General features: G+C 38.1%; 1 protein-coding gene across 3 annotated transcripts in view; it reads right to left on the bottom strand.

The window, feature by feature from the left end:
* The window catches only part of PIK3CB (phosphatidylinositol-4,5-bisphosphate 3-kinase catalytic subunit beta), a 181,517-nt gene that overhangs the window by 21,574 nt on the left and 137,438 nt on the right, over window positions 1-22,505 (bottom strand). For all 3 annotated transcript variants that reach the window (XM_030328607.1, XM_030328606.1, XM_030328605.1), the window contains exons 15-18: window positions 19,272-19,415; window positions 17,972-18,071; window positions 2,391-2,569; window positions 1,157-1,266 (exon numbers count right to left, since the gene is read on the bottom strand). In XM_030328607.1, coding sequence (XP_030184467.1) covers window positions 1,157-1,266; window positions 2,391-2,569; window positions 17,972-18,071; window positions 19,272-19,415 — 533 coding nt within the window. The remainder of the gene's footprint in view (window positions 1-1,156; window positions 1,267-2,390; window positions 2,570-17,971; window positions 18,072-19,271; window positions 19,416-22,505) is intronic.

A 22,505-nucleotide genomic window follows, 5' to 3' on the forward strand; every position in this document is an offset into this window, starting at 1 on the left:
GTGATGCAGGGCTGGATCCCACAACCCTGGGACCATGACGTGAGCTAAAACCAAGAGTCAGACGTTCAACTTACTGAGCCACCCAGGTGCCCCAAGGTAAGTAATATTTTTAATAGGGGTGTCTGGCTGGCACGGGCAGTTGAACATGTGATTCTGGATCTCAGGGTGATGAGTTTGAGCCCCACAAACTCACATTGAGTGTAGAGATTACTTTAAACAAAATAATTTTCAATTGTTTACCATGTGTAAGCTACAATACTGATCGTATGGATGGCGTAATACTGTATAACACAGTAATGGCTATCTACAACATCTATACAATTCACACTGCTGATTTTTTTCTTTCCTGGTTGCGTTTAGGGATGCACAGAAGTTCTTAAAGATCACATAAGGAATTGTATGGTATGATAGATTACAGAATTGTAACAGTTGATTTTATTTGTTATCATATCCAAGGATAATTTTGAGGTAACAGAGGGCTTTGAAAGTATTGCTTTACATAGTAACATTCATATCATCAAGTGGGATTAGATGTCTAGCAAAACACTACAAGTTCTTTTTAAAATAGTTGTAAGCACACATATTATGGTAAGCATATTTACTAATGTACCTTTTATTCTTTTTAATAAACCCAACATACAAATACTATAATCCTTATGACCATGAAGAACCTGAAGTGCAATGAATTTTACGTGACTTATCTGTAATCATAACAACTAATGAGTGGTGGCTGTCTGGTTGGTGTAATCACCTCAGAGGCATTTCCTGTCAAAAAATATGAGTCATTAAGACATTTTAATTAAAATATAAAATTATGGCAGCGATATCAAAATTGCTGTCACTGAAACAGAATGTATGAATATACTACTGAAAATACTGTACTTCACAAGCTTCTTACCAAAGAATTAGACAGACTTTGTATTTTGTAGGAAAAAAAGATTTATTAGAACAGTGTATGTAAGTAAGCTGTAAAGATATTTTCTAAGAGGAAAAAAAAGGGATTCACAGGACACGCCAAATTCAACCTTATGACCATTGATAGCTACCTCTGGGCTTGCATCTGTTACACGTTTACACATCATTTTTCAGATAAAGCAAACTGACAACAAATGAAAAATACTAAGGAATTTGGTACCGTAAAAATCTCAGTACATACCATCACCATTTTTAAAAATCACTCCAACTGAATCCTCACCAAAAACTTTGTTGTTGTACACGAGCCACAAAGGCTTCATTTTGGAATCCATGTATTTACATTTTTCAACACTGAAATCAAACAAGGGGGAAATTAGTCCACTTCAATTTAAAGAAATGGCAAGACTGTAAATTTTGCCATGATGTATTAGACTTGGGGAAAACCCTCACCTGTTCCAATCAGGTCTGCAGAAGTCAAAACTAGAATATTTCCTCTTGGTAAAAAAGCAACTGGGGTGACAGCTTTGGTTGGCCTGTAGTGATGCCAGATGGGCTAGACTGAAAACCCAGATTTGCCCTTCTCACTACCTACGTTTAAAATTCTTCCTTTTCTTTCTTCTTTCCTTTCTTTCTTTCTTTAAAATTCTTCCTTTCTTGGGTCGCCTGGGTGGTGCAGTCAGTTAAGCGTCCGACTTCAGCCAGGTCACGATCTCACGGTCCGTGAGTTCGAGCCCCGCGTCAGGCTCTGGGCTGATGGCTCAGAGCTTGGAGCCTGTTTCTGATTCTGTGTCTCCCTCTCTCTCTGCCCCTCCCCCGTTCATGCTCTGTCTCTCTCTGTCCCAAAAATAAATAAACGTTGAAAAAAAAATTAAAAAAAAAAAGATAAAAAAAAAATTCTTCCTTTCTTTCTTTACTATTCTTCCTTAACTCCATGTTATTACAGATAGTCAATAATAACCAGATCATAGCATTAGATTAAAATTAGGAATATTATAACTTCATTACTTCTTTGAATCCTAACACAAGGGGATACACATCATTCCTTTTCTATTATTACTTTTGAAGGGAATGAAAAAGTGAGAAATAATTTTCCAAATCAATTTAAGATCTAATTTTGAAATAGGAAAATAACTTAGTTAATAATCTATGATGGTTGCCAACATTTTGCATACATAGGATGTTCAACCCTTAGAAACCAGTAACATAGAAAACAAATGTAATCACATACAACTGAAAGGAAAATACCTTGTAATAACTTCCATGGATCCCACAGGTAAGTTTAGCTAGTAGGCATATGTCCCAGTACACACAAAAATAACCTCTGAGAAATTTAAGAGTTTCCTTCTTTAAATATACAGTACTTACTGGAGCTAGCAGCTAGCCTTATTGCTCCTGCAAGGCAGTCACTCAGAAATTCTTTCTGCATTGCTATTTTTATGGAAAAATCACTGAGCACAGCAAAGATGGTCACTTACTAGAGTTCTGAGAGGATGACACACGGATTCAGAGGTGACTGCAGGTCAGAGAGGGCTTCCCGGTAAGCATTCTGTTTTAAACAAGTATGCATGGCCTCCTTCCCTTTGGCTCTGTTTAGCTTCATTGCATTCAGTTTGATTAAACTATTTAAAGTTTTTAATTTATTGAGTGCCTCAACCTGAAAAATAAGTTTCCCCACAAACAAAATTTATTTATGGTTAAAAATAATATAAAATATTATAGTATCATGTGATCATATTAATTAATAACTAATCCTTTCCTCTCCCCAACACAAGCCCTCAACAACCAGCCAAAGTAAAATCAGTGCTTAGCTTATGACAAACATATTAAATATAACAAGACTAAAAAACTTATTTTTATCACTTGTGACTTAAAGTACTATTTTTCAAATGTTCTTCAATCCTTTTCTTAAATAAAGTCTTAAAAATCAGAGAAAAGTAAAAGGACATAAATTGTGGGTAAGAAGATGACACTTAAAGTACTCAGAACTTTGCAGCTCACTGAGCAGTAGAATTTGAAACACAATCTGAACCACTTCGTTTGTTCAATTCCATAGTAGAAGAGGAAAATCCTTGTACAAGTAATCCTGGGGATCCCGTCATTCAACCTTAACATCTAGTTTTTGTCACTCTTGTGTGATATCTTCTCAATATATTCTCTTGCCACGAATAGCATAGTTAAATGAATTATAGAGTAATAAAATAAATATGAATATAGATAATAGTAGTTGTTGTCTAAGTCTATAGTATTTGTATGAAGTAACTTCGGCTATCAAAACTTATGCAAATAAAAAAACTTTATGCAATTAGTACAAGATCAATCAACAGTGCCCAACTGAATCAAAACCATTGTGTTTAAAAGTCAACTTCATTGTTTAATAACTGAGGTCTTTCCGTGTCATGTTATGCAAAAATCCATTAGAAACAGCCTTGGCCAACCATAAGTCATAAGAAAGGGTATTTTATTTTGTTATTATGTCATTAAAACTGAAACAGCTTGTTAATATAAACACATTTATATTAACATGTAAATTATATATAACAAGCATATAAAACATCTATACAACAAACATGAACACCTTGGCTTGAACTTCCATGAACAGATTTATTTTACATAATGTTTTCGTTTTTGAACTTTGCTTCTATGAAAAGAAACCACTAAGACTCTGTAGGAATGTGAATTCAGTCATGCAGTTTTTATAGACAGACTGAGGGCTTGCTCACAGGAAACTGGAAGGTTCTATGTAGCTTGATGAAAATCGAGATGGCTGAAGCTTGCCAAGTTAGCCACAGACACTCCATTTCTCAACAGTTTCAGGAGCTGTACAAACACTGGTGAAAAGGGAACCAGTTGAAAAACAGACTGTGCAAACAGGAACTTTTTGAAGTATTTCAAATTTGAATTTCTTCTATGTTTGTACAGTTGCGAATTTCAGGCCCCATCACTAACTGTATTGATATCCATTTCCTGGAATAGTGTCCTGAATACCCACATGGCCATAAGTCAAAAACTTTAAGTGTTTCAACACCCTATCTTTTCATAGGTTTACAGTAATAACAAGAACTGCTATGTAAAGTGTACCGCCTCCCTCTTGCTACTCATCAGTCAAGAGTAAAAATGTAATCATACATATGTCATATGTACACTGTTATAAAAGTCAAGCTGAGGTTGGGGCACCTGGGTGGCTCAGTCAGTTAAGCATCACACTCTTCATTTTGGTGCAGGTCATGATCTCACAGTTTGTGAGACTGAGCCCTGCACGGGGCTCTTTGCTGATAGCACAGAGTCAGCTTGGGATTCTCCCTCTCCCTCTTGTCCTTCCCCTGATCACTCTCTCTCACTCAAAATAAATAAATAAATAAACATTAAAAAAAAAAAAAAAGTCAAGCTAAGGTTCCCAGAGAACCAAGAAAATGTACAATGTGGTTTGATCATGAGTGAGGTCAATTCATGATGTAGGACCTCATCAAGCAGGGCTTTACAAGCTTTGGTAAAAGTTCAGGGGAGATCCTTTCCACATGCTAGGTGAGATGCTGCTGGATTCATTAATCAATCAATGAAGCCAATTAGATCTTAAAATTCACTGCTGAAAATTTTGTGGCAGCTTCAGGATCTGATGCAAACTTCCAGTGGCATTCAGGAATGAGAAACACAGGTGTGGTACCATGAACCCTTTTGAATTTACTGTCTTTCTCACCATTTCCCCCTCGGTTCTGAGCTCCGCTCTCTTTGCATCAAGCTCCTGATCTAACTGGTTTTCCTTTACAGAGCAGGTCAGATTGAGTTGGCAGACGTATCTGCCCAGAACTAAGCCCCTAGCCTTTCAGAACACAATTTCCCAGGTGGAAAACCCCAAGTCTTAGTTCTGTCCCTGAATTCCACATTGGAAACTGCTGACAGTTTAGTCTGCAATTCTCCATTTGTTTGAAATCTTTCCCTGTTGGGAACTGCTGGAGGCAGCTGTGGTTCTCCATTTTATTTGGAATGAGTCCATCCTCCATATTCCTTGGCATTTGCTGGTTTATCCCTTCCAAAGTCCAAGGTTCCATGGGAATTGGTGGTGCATACAAGCCCTTTCTTGGCCAAGACACAGTAACATCTCTCAGTTACTGTGGTATAATAAAATGCACATATTTTTTGGTCTTGTTTTGTAGAAATAAAGACTACTCCTAACAGAGATCTCAGAGGTCAAAAAGCTGCAAAAAATGGGCCATGCAGTCAAAGGCTGTTAGAGCATCTGCCACTTTAAGAAGACTCCTGTAACAGGGTAAATTGTTCATGAAATGGGTTAGACTGACACTAGATCACCTGCCAACATCAAGAAAATTTCTGTGCGAAAAGGGACACTGTAAACATGCCATAATTCCCAACCCTACCACGTCTCTCTTAGGTATTACTTTAACTCTAAGAAACCCAAAGGTCTAGCTAAAACAAACAGGATCCCTTAAATCTAAAGAGTTGAACACACTACCTTCCAGCCCAACTGCTTATTTTATGTCTAAGAATTACATGTAGGGGAGCCTGGGTGACTCAGTTGGGTAAGCATCCGACTCTTGGTTTTGGCTCAGGTCATGATCTCACAGTTCGTGAGTTCGAGCACCACATCAAGCTCCATGCTGACAGCCTGCTTGAGATTCACTGTCTCCCTTTCTCTCTGCTCCTCCCCTGCTCACTCTGTCTCTCTCTCTCTCTCAAAAAAAATTAAATTAAAAAAAATTATTTTTTTTTTCAACGTTTATTTATTTTTGGGACAGCGAGAGACAGAGCATGAACGGGGGAGGGGCAGAGAGAGAGGGAGACACAGAATCGGAAACAGGCTCCAGGCTCTGAGCCATCAGCCCAGAGCCCGACGCGGGGCTCGAACTCACGGACCGCGAGATCGTGACCTGGCTGAAGTCGGACGCTTAACCGACTGCGCCACCCAGGCGCCCCAAAAAAAATTATTAAAAAAAAAAAAAAGATTTACACGTAGAGGCCACTTTTAGACAACAGGCTTGAGCAATGGAATGTAAAGCAAGGCAAAAAAAAGACCCACAGGAGCCACTTGGCTGAATACAGACAGACCCATCAGGTGACCCACCTCAAAACATCCATAAGCCCGAAGAGACCAACGGGCTACTGACAAAGAGGCACAGTTACCAAAAAAGAGAAAATTCCATAGGTCCCCATACCTCCTCACCTTCCCCCTCTAAAAAACAGCCCTAATCTACTGCCACATTGCAGAGAGTCTCTCCTTTGCTGTCCTGCCAGCCTCTCTTGCAGTGTACTCAATAAACTTCTATCTCCTTTGTTCTGTCTGCCTGGGGTGAATCCTTTCACCACCCTGAACTATTCACCCAATCATCGCTCCACATTTGGGGCCCTCATCCAATCAGGAAAAACACATTACAGTCCAGGAAATTTCAGATAGCTAGTAAAATGGCAAAATCTTACTAATGAAAACCTAGAAAGGTAACGTTCATTATGTGGAAATTTCCAATTAGATACGACATTTAGGAAATGCACTTGAAAGCAAGCATTCCCAAATTAAACAAACAAAATGGGATATCCACTTATTAGTATGCAGAAATCTCCAGAAGGTTTCAAAATTCCAAAATAGTTTCATTGAAAGATTCATTGCAAAAGCTAATGAAAAATTAAAGAGAAAAGGTATTTAAAACAAAAGACTGTAACAGACTGAGGCATAAAAATGATGTAATTCCTACTGCTCTCCTCTATCCTTTGAGTATCCATAACCCTCTATCTGAACTGCTTTTCCACTCTAAAGACACTATTAAACAGTTAACTTATAAAATAAGGCCACTTGAGGCTACAGGCCATTCTCTGCAGGTTATCTTTCACATCTTGCTCAAAGGCTGAACTGAGGGCCACAGTCAAAGAATTTCTTAAACCAGGGAGGACCCTGAAATTTTTTGTAAAGAGATTACCTCTGGAGCCCAGCCAAGAGAGGGAAGTAAAATTTCACACTGTCCCTTCCTTTCCAGTTCCTGACCAATTGGTTATTGATCCTTTCTCTCCCAGGGAAGGCTATTTCCTTCTTGCTGGTCTTGTTTCTTATCCTAGGAACTTGGCTTGGCTTTCTGGTCACCTGAGATACGCAAGTTGTTCTTTTGGCTATCTTTGGGAGTGACTCTAGATCTTGTGAAGACAACCTCTTTTGCATCCACTTTGAAGATGCCTCTTAGGTCTATGGGACTGTTTAATACAGCCAGAGACAGTTAACTGTCAAGGCTGAAATCTTACAAGATATTTTAAAGGACTGAATAACTTTATGATCAGAAATTTGGCCAAACTGGAAGATAATATTCAGAGCCTGACAGGAATTTTTTTAGGCCTTCTCCCCTAAGCTAAATTGGAAGCTGATATTCAGAGCCTGATAGGAATTTTTTAGGCTTTCTCTCCTACACTTACCCACAGGGAAAGAAAAACACTCTAACATAGGTGGATAGGTGTGTCGGCCCTTCGATATAATTTAGGCAGCAACCCAATTCTTTGAGGAATTAAAAACAGCTGCCCTTGTTTTACAAACCTAGTCTTTACAGGACCAGAGATGTAGCTCCAAAAACAACTCAAAATCCACCAATACTTTTTCCCAAACCCCAAATCTCCCCTAATTATCTCAGTAGGCTTGGAAGTATTATAAATTCTGGTCTTAAGAGAACAAAAGTTATAGGAAGAGCTTACTTTTTTTCCCCCTGTGCCTTTAAGATATAAATGTTCTACCAGAGTATTCTCCATAATTCTTATCTAGACCATCTCTTTGACATACAAACTTCAGGGAGGTAACTCTTTAATTTTTTTTTTTAATGCTTATTTATTTATGAGCGAGAGAGACCGAGTGCCAGCGGGGGAGGGGCAGAAAGAAAGGAAGACCCTTCTGGGTCCAAAGCAGGCTCCAGGCTCTGAGCTGTCAGCACAGAGCCCAACGTGGGGCTGGAACCTGTGAGCCACAAGATCCATGACCTGAGCCGAAGTTGGGCACTTAACCGAGCCACCCAGATGCCCCAATTCTTATCAGAAGGGAAAAAAGGTCATCTGGAACTTGACTTGTTAAGGACAAGACTCTTCTCCACAAGTATTAGAAAAAGTTGTATTCACCTAAGCAGGTAACCCGATCTTATTCTATCGGTTAGAAAAATAATTTAGAGCCAGCTATTTTTGTATTATTGTATCTAATCCATGGTAGTAATTTAAAGCTATAAGCTATAAGGTCTCTGTTTGCTTCCATCTGTGTTGGTGTGTGTGTCCAGACATACGTTTTGCATGTGTGGTACTTTCTACCTCCAAATGGTACTGCCAAAATTAATCTGTAAAAGAGCTCTCTTTAAACGGCTTTTAAAAAAAACAAGCATTTGCATAAACTTAGTCTTCATAAAATTCTCAGAAATATAATAGAAACTATCCCAAATGTTTTTCAAGTTCACGTGCTCTGGAATAACTTTTGGTAAATTAAAGCAAGTTTAATAAGTTCATTGGTTGACTGGAAACAGGCATATCTTTAGAATTATCAAGATTGAATATAATGTAGATAAACAACTTTTATTCTACCTGAATTTATCAGCTAAATTCATTTCTGTTCTAGTCTGTCAGCAAAAAATAACTTAGAATGATGGGTGATTTTGTCTAATGACTCATGAAGTTTTCATGGGTAAAATAAACATAATTGTTGAGAACAAATGATTTAAACAGATATAAGTGGAATAAGAGGTAATAAAGTTTTTAGCAAGAATTATATTTTATTCTATGTGTACTTAAAAATAGCTTCCAAATCTCTGGTAACTTGAAACTGTAGAACTCTCCTAAGTTAAAATAAATATAACAGAAATCTGTTGAATATTTAGATTTCCAAATAAGAAAATACCAAACCATTAATTATTAAACACAGGTTTATCTACTTTTGGCTTCCTACAGAGAAACCAAAAGATATTTGGATGTGTTAGTGCACTGGAAAACTGAAGAAGGTCTATGCTTCTAGAAATTATGAAAAGTATTCATGAATTTGCAAATCTAAAAAATGCTGGTATAACAGTTTATATAATTCCTTAACTTCTTAGTTTTCACTAGGAACTAAGGTTTCTAAGGGTTAAGAATTCTTTTTTTGGGGGGTGCGCTTGAGTGGCTTAGTCGGTTAAGCAACCAACTTCAGCTCAGGTCACAATCTCTGCTGTCAGCAAGGAGCCCCACTTGCAATCCTCTGTCTCCCTCTCTCTGCACCCCCCCCAACCTTGTGTGTGTGCTCTCTCTCAAAAATAAACATTAAAATAAAAAAGAATTTTTTTTTAAATGTTTTGAGAGAGAAGGCATGCACAAGCAGGGGAGGGGTAGAAAGAGAGAGGGAGAGAGAGAATCCCAAGCAGGCTCCACACTGTCAGCACAGAGTCCTATGTGGGGCTTAAATTCACGAACTGTTAGATCATGACCTGAGCCAAAATCAAGAGTCGGATTCTTAACTGACTAAGCCACCCAGGCACCCCTAAAGGTTAAGAATTCTAATTAATATATGCAATTAAAACTACAGAAATAAGGAAAACATCTCCATATGCAAAGAAATCAAAATGTGTGTTTTTGGTAAAAAGTTTGAGAAACGAAGATACATTTTTGAGGAAAAAAATCGTAGAAAGTTTGTGAAAGAAGAAATCTTTGGAAAGGAATTTTATGTGTGATCAGGACTAAGACTGGAATAAGTTTTAATATAAAAAGCAAGCTGGTGCAAAATTAGAATTTGACTTTCTTTTTGTTAAAATGACAAAGGTTTTGTTCTGGTTTTTACTTTAAGTCTACTTTTGATAGCAGATTATGGAAGTTTTTTTTTTTTTATCTTTAAGTGATCTGCCTAGAAAACAAAGATACTGTGTTTTATCAAAATAATTTCTTGTGGTTGCTGTCTTTATCAGGTCTTTGATTACTTAGGAAAACTGAGTCTTCTCGAATATTAAAAGAGCTAAGTTCTGCTAAGAAAATCTAAGCCCCTCCCCTAACTTTTCACAAGCAAAATAAGACATCTCATTGGTTGGCTTCCCTGAAGTTACATAGTTGAGTTAGAAAGTACCTGCCTGGAGGCTTTCATGATTCAGGACTCACTCCTCTGATTAGGGATAAATGTAAATGAGCCTGTGATCAGGTACTTTTCCACAATTCTTAAAATTATTGCAGAATCTGCTGCTAAAACAAAAGAGGCCCAACAACCATCTTTAGGCTCTTTTGATTAAGTATCAAAACTGTTCTTAATAATAGGATGGCCTTCAATTATCTTTTAGCTGAGCAAGAAGGTATCTCTGCTGTGGCCAACACCACCTGCTGTATCTGGATTAACATTTCTCAGGAAGCTGAAACTCAATTACATAAGATCACAAGAGCAAGCCACTTGGCTTAAAAAGGTGACTCCTTCAACACGGTCTTTCTTTGCTCAGTTTGTGTCTTGGGGACCATGAGTCTAACGTGCACTCCAAACACTGGGAATTATCCTGCTTATACTTACCATAACAATCTCTCTGGCACACTATATTCTCTCATAAGTTTTAAATGCATGTTTGCAGCCACTAACCATCAAACAAATGAATTCCTTAAGACTGGAATGTCAAAGAACAAGGAGAATGACTGACTTCCATAACCTACGAATATGTAGGAATTAAGCAAAAACATCATAACCTATGGATAATGTATACCATACAAAAGAACAATCAAAACTGTGAGAACTTCAGAATAGTATCTGATAGTGGTGCTAATGCTTTAAATCTTGATCACATCTCTGTTGAGCTTAGAGCATGATCAAAGGGGAAATGTAAAAGAAAAGGACAGGCCCAAAATGCTAGGCCACGTCATCAAACTGGGGCTCAGTACCTAACCTAACTGCACTTTCAACCTCCCTCAGAAGTGCAGTCTTAACAGTCAGTCAGGAATTTCCTGGTCAGCACCATGAGGTAATCTGTCACATGGGCCCTCTCAACCCCCAAAAGAAAATGAGGAAATCCACCTAATACGGGAAAGTGACTTTCCTAAAACAATCATTTCTTTTCATCTGCTTATTGTTCCACCACATTTCTGCCTGTAAAACCCTTTTTTGCATGGCTCCCCCAAGTCCCCTCTACTAGATTAGCTAGATGGGACACTGCCCAATTCATGAATCAATTAATAAAGCCAATTAAATGGTAAAAAAAAAAAAAAAAAACCAAATGGGTTTTATTCTCCATGCAATGAGAATTACTTTAGGGATTTAAAAAATGGAAATGACATAATCCATCTGCATTTTTAAAATGTCACTTTAGCTGCTGTGCAGAGAAGGGTCTGCATGTGCAAGAACGGAAACAAGGGGAGCAATTTAAGAGGTTAATGAAGACATGCAGGTGAGAGAAGATTATGAATTGGACTAGGACAATAGCCATGAACACAAAAGACATTGATAGGCATGAGATATATTTAAGAGGACTATAAAATTAAGGGGACTAGGGGCACCTGGGTGGCTCAGTTGGTTAAGTGTCTGACTTCGGCTCAGGTCATGATCTCACAGTTCGTGGGATCAAGCCCTGCATCGGGCTCTCTACCGTCAGCATGGAGCCTGTTTCAGATCCATCTTCTGGTTATTTCTTCCATACTGGAATGCATAATTGGAATGGATATACTCAACAGCTGGCAGAATCCCCATATTGGCTCCCTGGCTATTTTGATGGGAAGCGGAAGTTATTATAAGCTCCTCTACCTCAGAAAACAGTAAACCAAAAGCAGTAACCCATTCCTGCAGTGACTGCACAGTTGAGTGCCATCATCAAGGACTTGAGAGATACAGGGGTGTAGATTCACAGCCCCACTCGTCTTGCCTATTTGGCCTGTACAGATGACAGATGGGGCTTGGAAAATTACAGTGGATCATCCTAACATTAACTAGTGGTGTACCAAATATGGTTTCGTTGCTTGAACAAAGTAACACATCTCCTGGTACGTGGTATACACCTACTAACAATTGCTTTTTCCTCCATATCTGTCAATAAGGAACCACAAGAAGTTTGCTTAAGCTGTCAAGGCCAACAATATACTTTCAATGCCCCATCTCAGAAGTATAGCAACTCTCCCGCCCTTTATCATAATTTACTTTGCAAATTGTAAAGTAATTTACAACTTGACTTGACTGCCTCTTGACTTGACTCTTGACTGCCTCTCCCTTTAACAAGACACCACTCTGGCACCTTTACATTGATAACATTACGCTGATCGAACTTAGTGAGTAAGAAATAGCAACTACTTTAGATCTGAAGAAATTTGTATGTCCGAAGGTGGGAAATAAATCCAATAAAAATTTGGGACCTTTTATCTCAATGAAACTCCTAGGGTTCAACTTGCATGGGGCATATCAAGATATCCCTTCTAAGGTAAAGAATAATTTGTTGCTCTGACCCCTCCTACGACCAAAAATGAGGCACAATGGCTAGTGGGCCTCTTTGGATTGTAAAGGCAACATACTGCTCATGTGGGTCATGTACTACAGCCTATTTACTGAGTGACCTAAAAGGGTGCTAGTTTTGAGTGAGATCCCAAACAAAAGAAAGCTCTGCAATGGGTCCTGATTGCTGTGCAAGCTGGTGTGCTACTTGGTCCATATGATCCAGCAGGTCTAATGGTGCTTGAACTGTCAGTGGCAGACAGAGATGCTATCTGGAGCCCTTGGCAGGTCCTATAGATAAATCATAGCACAGGTCCTCAGAATTTTGGAAACGACACTTGCCAGCTCCTGTAGAGAAGTACTCTCCTTTAGAGAAACCACTCTTAGCTTACTATCGGGATTTAGTAAGATTGACTGCTTAACCACTGGCTACCAAGCAAGCATGTGACCTGAACTGCCCATTATGAACTGGGTGTTGTCTGATCCACCAAGCCATAAAGATGGGTAAGCAAAACAGTACTCCATCATCAAATGAAGTGTATATATAAGACTGGGCCTGAGCAGGCCCTGAAGGCACAGTAAGTTATATGAAGAAGTGACTCAAATGTCCACGGTTTCCTCTTCTTGCTACACTACCTTCTCTTTCCTACCCTGCACCTATGTCGTCACAGGGAGTTCCCTTCAACCAGTTAACACAGGAAGAGAAGACTCAAGCACGGTTTATAAATGGCTTTACACAGTATCTAAACACCACAGGAAAGCAGACAACTATGGAACTACAGCCCCTTTCGGAAACAATTCTGAAGGACAACGGTGAAGTGAAATCCTTGCTGTGGTGCATTTGGAAAATGCACCTTACTGTTTCACTTTGCCTGAAAGGAGAAACAGCAATACATGCAATTATATACCAATTCATGAGCTGTGACCAAAGCTTGGCTTATGGCCAAGGACGTAGAAGGAACATGACTGGAAAATTAGTAAGAAATACGGGGAAGAGATATAGGATAGACTTTTCTGAAGAGGCAAAAAAAAAAAAAAAAGTGTCGCATTGGATACTCACCAAAGGGTGTCTTTGGAAGAGGATTTTTATAATCAAGTGGATAGGAAAAACCATTCTGTGGATACCAGTCTGCCTTTTTCCCAAACACCCCTGTCATCACCCAGTGGGTTCATGAACAAGGTGGCCAAGATGGCAGGGATGGATGTTATGCATATGTTCAGCAATATGGACCTCCACTCACCAAAGCCTACCTGGCTATGACCACCACTGTGTGCCTGCTATGCCAGCAGCTGAGACCAGCTGCTGATGAGTTCCTGATATAGCACCATTTCTCCCGGATGGACAGCCAGCTATCTGGTGACAGACTGATTACAACAGACGGCTTCCACTATGGAAGAGGCAATATTTTGTTCTTACTGGAATAGAAACTTAACTCTGGATATGGATCTGCCTTCCCTGAATACAATGCATTTCTGTCAAACTACCATTTGTGAACACCTTATTCACCATTGTGGTGTTCTACACAGCATTGCTTCAATCAAGAAACTCATTTCACAGCAAATAAAGTGTAACAATGGACTCCTGCTCATGAAATTCACTAGTCTTAACATGTTCTCTACTAATCTGAAGTAGCTGGCTTGACAAAAGAATGGAATGGCCTTTTGAAGACTAACTTACAGTAGCAGCTAGGTGGCAATACCTTGCAGGACTTAGGCAAGGCACTCCAGAAAGCTGTATATGCTCTGAGTCAGCATCCAATATATGACAAGCCTTCTCCCATAGCCAGGACTCAAGGGTCCAGAAATCGAGGTTTAAAAGTCAAAGTTGTACCACTTACTACTCCCTCCAGGGACCCACTAGCAAAATTTTTGCTTCTTTTCCTGCAACCTTATGCTCTACTGGCAAAGAGGTCTTAGTTATAGAGGGAAGAATGATTCCAATGGGGGACATGGCAATGACTGTATTGAATTGGAAGTTAAGACTCCAGCCCAGCCACTTTGGGCACCTCAAGCCTCTGGATCAACAGGCAAAAAAAGGCATTATGATGCTGGCTGGAGTGACTGATACTGACTGTCAAGGAGAAATTGGCCTACTGTTCCACAGAGGTAAGGAAGAGTAAGCCTAAAATATAGGAGATCTCTTCTTAGCATTACCATGTCCTGTGATTAAGATCAATGGACAATTACAATTGGACAATTACAAGCTAACTTAGGTAGGACTACTAATGGTCTGGACCCTTTAAGAATGAAGGTTTGGGTCAACCCAACAAGTCAAGAACCAAAAGTGAAATGCTAATTAAAGGCAGAGGGAATATAGAATGAGTTGGAAGAAGGTAATAATAAATACCAGCTATAACCACATGACGAGTTACAGAAATTAAGATTAATTGTCATGAGTATCTCCTCCTCGTTTTGATATGAATGTGTTTTTATATGTGTGTGTATATATACATAAACATATATGTATATGCTATATTTACATACACAGTCTGTTTCCTTCCGGCTCTTTTCCTTTATCATGTAACCTAGATGTATTGATTTTATATCATAGTATTTAAGTGTTAATGTTACATCGCAGTATTTAATTTATAGTGTAGCAAGAACAGGAAACACCACTCAAGGGTATTACCTCCTATTCTGGGGAAAAAGTTAGTGCATTTTTGCTTGTACTGAAGGTATTTGTATTATGTTAGAAGTAATTCTCAACTTGCTACACAGTCTTTATTTGGAGATTAAACATGGTTTACAAAGCTGTGTATACATGCTGAGTTGATCTGTGATGGTTAATTTTATGTATCAACTTGACTGGGCCATAGGGTGCCCAGATATTTGGTCCAACATCATTTTGGGTGTGTCTGTGAGGGTATTTTTGGATGAAATTAACATTTGAATGGGTAGACTGAGTAAAGAAGACTGGCCTTCCTAATACTAATGGGTATTATCAGAACCTGTGAAGTTCTGAATAGAAGAAAAAGGCAGACCTTCCAGTAAGTAAGAAGGAACTCTGCCAGCCCAGCTGTCTTAAGCTGGGACATAGGTCTTTTCCTAAAACTCCTTGCGTGTTAAACTTGTCTGCTTTCAGACTGACACTTTCTACTGACTCTCCTGGTTCTTAGGTCTTTGGACTCAGACTGGAACTTCACCATCAGCTCTTCTGGGTTTCTAGCTTCCTTAACTGAAGATCTTGGGATTTCTTAGCCTCCATAATCACATGAGACAACTCTTTGTAATACAATCTCACCATCCTCCTCTGCTTCATTCTCTCTATACAGCTGACCCTTGAATAAAGGGTTAGAGGTACCAACTCCACCTCCAGACCCACACAGTCGAAAATCTGGGTATAATTTTTGATTCCCCAAAAACTTAACTACTAATAGCCTATGCTGATGGGAAGCCTTACCAGTGACATAAACTGTAGATTAACATGTATTTTGTGTGTTATATGTATTATATACTGTATTAGCTAGAAGAAAGAAAATATTAAGAAAATCATGGGAAAATACATTTATAGTACTGTACTGTGTCAAAAAAATCAGTGTATAAGTGAACTCATGTTGTTCAAATTCATGTTGTTCAAGGGTCAAGTGCATACATACACTCTTATTGGTTGCTTCTCTGTAAAACATTAACATACTCTTCACTGAACTCACACCAACTAGACCAGCAAAACCTATAAATGTCACCTCCACTATGAACTCTTTCCTAATATCCTAAGCTTGGTTACATGCCTCTCTTTTGTGCTTCCATAATGTTCCCATAATGCTTAATCATATATTTCTTAATTATTGATTTGTACACCTCCTCTATGGAAATATAAATTCCTTGATAACAATAACATAACTGGGGCATCCTGGTGGCTCAGTCGATTAAGCATCTGACTCTCGATTTCAGGTCCAGTTCATGACTTCAAGCCCACATTGGGCTCTGCACTGACAGTGTGGAGCTGGCTTAGGACTCTCTCCTTCTCTCTCTGTCCCTCCTTCATTCATGCAGTGTGTCTTTCTCCCTCTCTCTCTCTCTCAAACTCAGATAACATAGTTTAAAAAAAAATTACATAACTATTTTCACTTCATATTACCAATACCTAACAGTAACCCTGGCATATAGTAAATTCTGAGTAAATGCATATTAAACCATTAAGAAAACCTTCTTGTGTTTATTTGGATGATACTCATTGCAAGAAAAATCAATGCTAAAGAACAAGAGCATATTGTTGCTACCTGTCAATAAGAATTCTGGCATGAAGAAGCTAGAATAAAGGGCTGCTTTATTTTGATGGCAGAAATGCTCTCATCACATCCTTCAGGGGATGAAGGACCTACCTGGGCCATATCAAGCCTGGGCCATGGTTATGCTTCTCACTTGCAAGCAAGCGATCAAAAGACCATTACTACTTGCAATTACTACCTATATAAATCAGGATTATCTCCAAAAGAAATAAATGGATCTTGAGACTACAACTATCAATAGCCCCCGATTTTGAAATTCTGTATTCAGTAAAATAGCTTCATGGTTCTGTTTAATGGCTTATATTTTATTTTAGCTTCAAAATACATTTATACTCATAAAATGACACTATTTTATATACTGGATTTATGTTTAAGTTCTGATTTTAAAAAGAGAGTTGTGGTGCCACGAAGGTTTGAAAACTCCCAGTATAACAGTTTTCTAGCTGGACAGCCCTAATTTTAAAAATTCTTTCTGTCACTTCATAGTTGGGTTTTTAGGCAAGCTAGTTAATCTCCTGGAGCCTCTGTTTTCTCCCTTGTCTAATCCCGACAGTATTAGCAACTACTGTGGCACATAATAAGGACAGTAAAATAACATGCTTATAACATTTAATATGGTTCCTGGCATATAAGCATTTAATATCTGACTGATTAATCTCACTAATATCTCATCATCAGCAATGATGAGAAAATGAAGTCCTGGAAAGAAGATAAGGGACTATAGGCCTGTATATATATTTTGAAAAAGCAGCTTGAGGATTCTGAATTCTAGATGTTATAACAACTATCAATTTAAGTGTCAAACTATCTCAAATTAAAACAAATGGCAGAATATATGAATCATAAATACTATACTAACTGGAAACAGTAACTCAGGGATATGAAAAACAGGGTCTAAAAATTTCATGACCTTTGTCACCATCACCATCAAACCCATTGTTAAGCATGTCTACATGGGTATTTCCCATTAAAACTTAAGGCATATTATTAATATAGATACTAGGAAGAATCCTTCATTTTTGAGGGAGCATTCAACTAATGTTCGGCTAAATTTAACACTTCATTTCTTGACTTAAATTTTTATTTAAAAATGTATTAATGGGATGCCTGGGTGGCTCAGTCAGTTAAGCGTGAACTTCAGCTCAGGTCATGATCTTGGGGTTCATGAGTTCAAGCCTCACGTGGGGCTCTGTGCTGACAGCTCAGAGCCTGGAGCATGCTTTGGATTCTGTGTCTCCCTCCCTCTCTGCCCCTCCCCCACTTGCACTCTGTCTCTCTCTCAAAAATAAATAAACATTAAAAAAAATTTTTTAATGTATTAATTAGGTTCAGTTACTGAAAGTTCCATGGAATAATGGGAGAAATAGCATATGATACAATTTATCAAATACCATGTGGCAAACTAAACATGAAAATAAAAAAAAAAATTAAAAAAATAAAAACAAAAACCAGATACCTGCTTAGAAAGCACTTTCATATGCCCTACACTTCCCCGGCAGTATGCTTCAAGGATGACACCAAACTGTACTGAGACAGCAGGAATATGCACTTCTGACCTACAAATAAGTTAATAATATTAAGATAATTTGCGTATAAAACACTTCAGATCACCAAATAAAAATACTGACTTCATATTATGAAATAAATGTATGATGCCAATCAAAACACAGAAGAATACATCATCTTGTCCACAAATATGAGTGGGATGGGCAACTTCCCAATTCTTTAAACACCACAGATCAAAAACATGTGCGATTATATAATTAATTTTTTATTCCAAAAATCCAAAATTTTCACATCTCACCTTGTTTGCTTTCTGTAGTTGAAACAAAACGTTGCCAATTAAGACAATAAAGTGAAACGCAAAGATCTGATTCACATCACACAAGTGACTAATCCCTCAATTAGCTTCAATTCAATTTTTTCTCACTTAAAGAATGGTGTACCCATTTGAAAAAGGAAGGAACAACATATTCTGTTACTCCCGGAAGGGCTTAAAAATAGGAAGGTTGAACTGGATGAAAAAGATGACAAGTTAAAAATAAGAAAGGAAAAACCTCTATGAGTAATAAAGGAAATCAAGATTCAGAAATGTAGCTTCCAAAATCATTATCAAAATAATATAGAGCTCATTTTCCTTAAAAAGTTTAGCTAAAATGGGGGAAAGTCCTATTTTTATGACAGTCATTAGTTTCAGTATTCTCAAGTCCAGATGAAAAAAACAAAAATGTCTGAGTACAGACTCAGAAATCAGGAACCAACAATTTTCCTAGGAAAAAAGGACTTCATTTATCCTTTCTGATTTTACTCCTATATCAACTTGGTGAAATAAGGTTCACATATTTCTAAAATTGACCTAATAAAGAAGCTGAAAATAATGTTGCTCTTGTTATAGGAAAACTTGAAAATCTTTATCTATTGGTACCCAAAGCCTTTCAGAAGGAGTAAGTGTGGTTTTAGCCCAAGAATATTAACAAAGTAAGTGCACTTTACTAGAAAATAGCAATACATTAATTTTTAGTTTCAGTTAAAAATCAAGGAGGCTTGGTGGGACACTTATCTGAATTACTTTGCCAAATCCTGAAAATTAAGAGTTGGGTATCAAGAAATAAAAGACACCAAGAAGAGTATGAATGTTATAAATGGCTCAGAAACAAGTAAACCAGCCAACTATTACAGTAAATGTCCCGTATTATGCTGATTTATATTTACAAAAGCACCAGGTAGACTCAAATCTAAAAATATAAAAGACTTACCTAAGGTGCCAAAATAGAAACTGCCCTATCCTGCGGTTAGCAAGTGCTCTTTCTAATAGGAATCTAGAGAGGGCACAATCAAGAAAAGGCTCATATTTCAAAACTTGCACCAGTTGTAAAAGATATTGAGAGAGTTCTTCATCACTAAAAGAAACAAAAGACAAAATAAGTCACTCAACAACCAATGCCAGAAAGAGATCCCATCCCATCAAACTATCAAACACTAACTTACTGAAACGCAATGGTTCTTTTGGGTCAGGCTTGTTATGTATGCTTACATTCACTGTCCCACTATTAAAATAACCCAAGAGGGGTGGCCTGAGTGGCTAAGTCAGTTAAGCATCCAACATCAGCTCAGAGTTACAATAAAATCGGGTACTTTAATACTGATTTCTGATCATGCAGGAAAAGTTATATACTCAGTCAACACGTTTGTTTGTTTGTTTGTTTGTTTGTTTGTTTCTAAGTTTATTTTGAGAGAGAGACAGTGCAAGTGGGGTAGGGGCAGAGAGAGATGGAGACAGAGAATCCCAAGCAGGCTCCACACTGTTAGCACAGAGCCTGACACGGGGATTGCACTCACAAACTAAGATCATGACCTGAGCCAAGACCAAGAAAGAGTTGGAGGCTTAACTGACTGTGCCACCCAGGTCTCCCAGGCAACCAGTTTTTTTAAATAAAAAAATTCCATCAGTACTTTTTAGTAATTTATTTTCCTTTCTAATCATTAGGGTTAATTCCTTTTCCCAGATTATCAGTGTGTTAAAATATTAACTTTAAATAATTTAAAGGATAAGGAACTGAGTGTAACTGAGAATTGATTCACTGAATTAATACAACATAATATTGTAATTAAATGAGCTGAATTAATTAAGGTTAAGAAGTTCTCTATTTTGTGTCAATTTCTAAATCATACACTTATAAACACACTCTTATCAGAGGCAATTCCAGTGGTCAGGTAAGATGAATTCCAAGTCCTCTACTTACTAACTATAGTCTTGGGCAATAAATGGTTAGGATAGTAGTCTAATGCAGATCTGGGACTGAAACCCAGTGCACTATATTAAAAAAAAAACCTCATTAGCCAAAAATTTATCATAGGAAAATGCATCAGAAATACCAATATAGAACATGGAGATCACAGCAATCTCTTCCTGTATATAAGTTTATTTAAGAGAAACACCTGGGGGGCTCCTGGAGGGCTCAGTTGGTTAAGCATCCAACTTTGGCTCAGGTCATGATCTCATGGTTTGTGAGTTCCAAGCCCCACACTGGGCTCTGTGCTGATAGCTCAGAGCCTGGAGCCTCCTTCGGATTCTGTGTCTCCCTCTCTTTCTGCCCCTCCCCAACTCGCACTCTCTCTCTCTCTCTCTCTCAAAAATAAGTAAACATAAAAAAAGAAAAGAGAAGAAAAGAGAAGAAAAAAAAAGAGAAGAACAGAAAAGAAAAGAAAAAGAAAAAGAAAAAGAAAAAGAAAAAGAAAAGAAAAGAAAAGAAAAGAAAAGAAAAGAAAAGAAAAGAAAAGAAAAGGAAACACCTGGCTCAGTATAAAGGGAGCCAGGTAGCCCCTTTCCCTCAGATCTCCAATGCAAACTTAGGGAGATGAGACTAAAGTCCAACTTGCAGCCTCATTTTTTAAAACTATTCACCAATCTTAAGTTTATTGTAAAATCTGTGCCTTTTATAAAACCTACAAAAGGGAGGTGCCTGGATGACTCAGTCAGTTGAATGTCAGACTCTTGATTTCAGCTCAGGTCACAATCCCAGGATCATGGGATCAAGCCTTGCATCAGGCTCCACGCTGAGTATGGAGCCTGCTTAAGAGTCTCTCTTTCTCCCTCTGTGCCCCCACCCCCCTAGTCACCTATTGCCCGTGCGTGGGCACCCTCTCTCAAAAAACAAAAACAGGGGCACCTGGGTGGCTCAGTCGGTTAAGCGGCCGACTTCGGCTCAGGTCACGATCTCGCAGTCCGTGAGTTCGAGCCCCGCGTCGGGCTCTGTGCTGACAGCTCAGAGCCTGGAGCCTGTTTCAGATTCTGTGTCTCCCTCTCTCTGACCTTCCCCCGTTCATGCTCTGTCTCTCTCTGTCTCAAAAATAAATAAACGTTAAAAAAAAAAAAAAAAACCCAACCAACCTATAAATGGTGTAAAAGATAGAAAGGAAGTACGGAAATTGGGAAGGCTTCCTCTTTCCTTATACTTTTTTTTTTTAATTTTTTTTTTGACGTTTATTTATTTTTGAGACAGAGAGAGACACAGCATGAACGGGGGAGGGTCAGAGAGAGAGGGAGACACAGAATCGGAAGCAGGCTCCAGGCTCTGAGCCGTCAGCCCAGAGCCCAACGCGGGGCTCGAACTCGCGGACCGCGAGATCGTGACCTGAGCTGAAGTCGGACGCTTAACCGACTGAGCCACCCAGGCGCCCCATCTTTCCTTATACTTCTAACTTCACTCACTTAAAATAACAATTATTGAAAAGTTTGTGTAATTTCTTTTGGATATCATGTGGCTTGAAACATATATGACTTTAAAAAGAAGAAAAAGTGTAACAGTATCCATAATTTTCTCAGAACTTCTATTTTTTCAAATAGCCATACAGTATAAACCTCATTTTTGAAACGAGAAATGGATAAACCTGAATATGCCCATTGTCTGAGATGGTCTCAATAATGACATTTCTTCAAATAAATCTAATAGATTTTCATACATGTACTAGCCAAACAGGACTGTCCAAACATGTTCACTGAAGCACTGGGGAACAGGGAAGTCTGGGGAAAACAAAATGCTCTTCAATAGGGAAATGCAGCAAATAAGATATATCCCTATGATAGAATATTACACAGTAGTGAAAGAAAAAGACTGTATTTATATGTAATGGTAAAGAATGACCTCAAAAACCCAACAATGAATTTTTTGAAATCAAGATTTAAAATAATACATATGGCAAAACATATTGGTGTAATTTTGTAATGTACAATATTATTCTACATATTTTTATAGATATAAAAATGCAGCATCAACAGAAAAATGTGGTATAAAAGGATACAGACCAAATTCATAATCATGGTTGTCTTTGGGAAGTGAAAGTAATCAGGACTAGGTAACAAAACTATGAGGATTTCACCTTTAGCTGTAATGTTATTTGCTTAAAAGTATAAAATTTTTTAAAAAGCCAAAATATTAACACTTCTTAATTCTGAGTGGTGGACAGAAAAGAGTTAACATAGCAGCAGG

The sequence above is a fragment of the Lynx canadensis genome, chromosome C2 (assembly GCF_007474595.2).
Source record: "Lynx canadensis isolate LIC74 chromosome C2, mLynCan4.pri.v2, whole genome shotgun sequence".
NCBI classification, from domain to species: Eukaryota; Metazoa; Chordata; class Mammalia; order Carnivora; family Felidae; genus Lynx; species Lynx canadensis.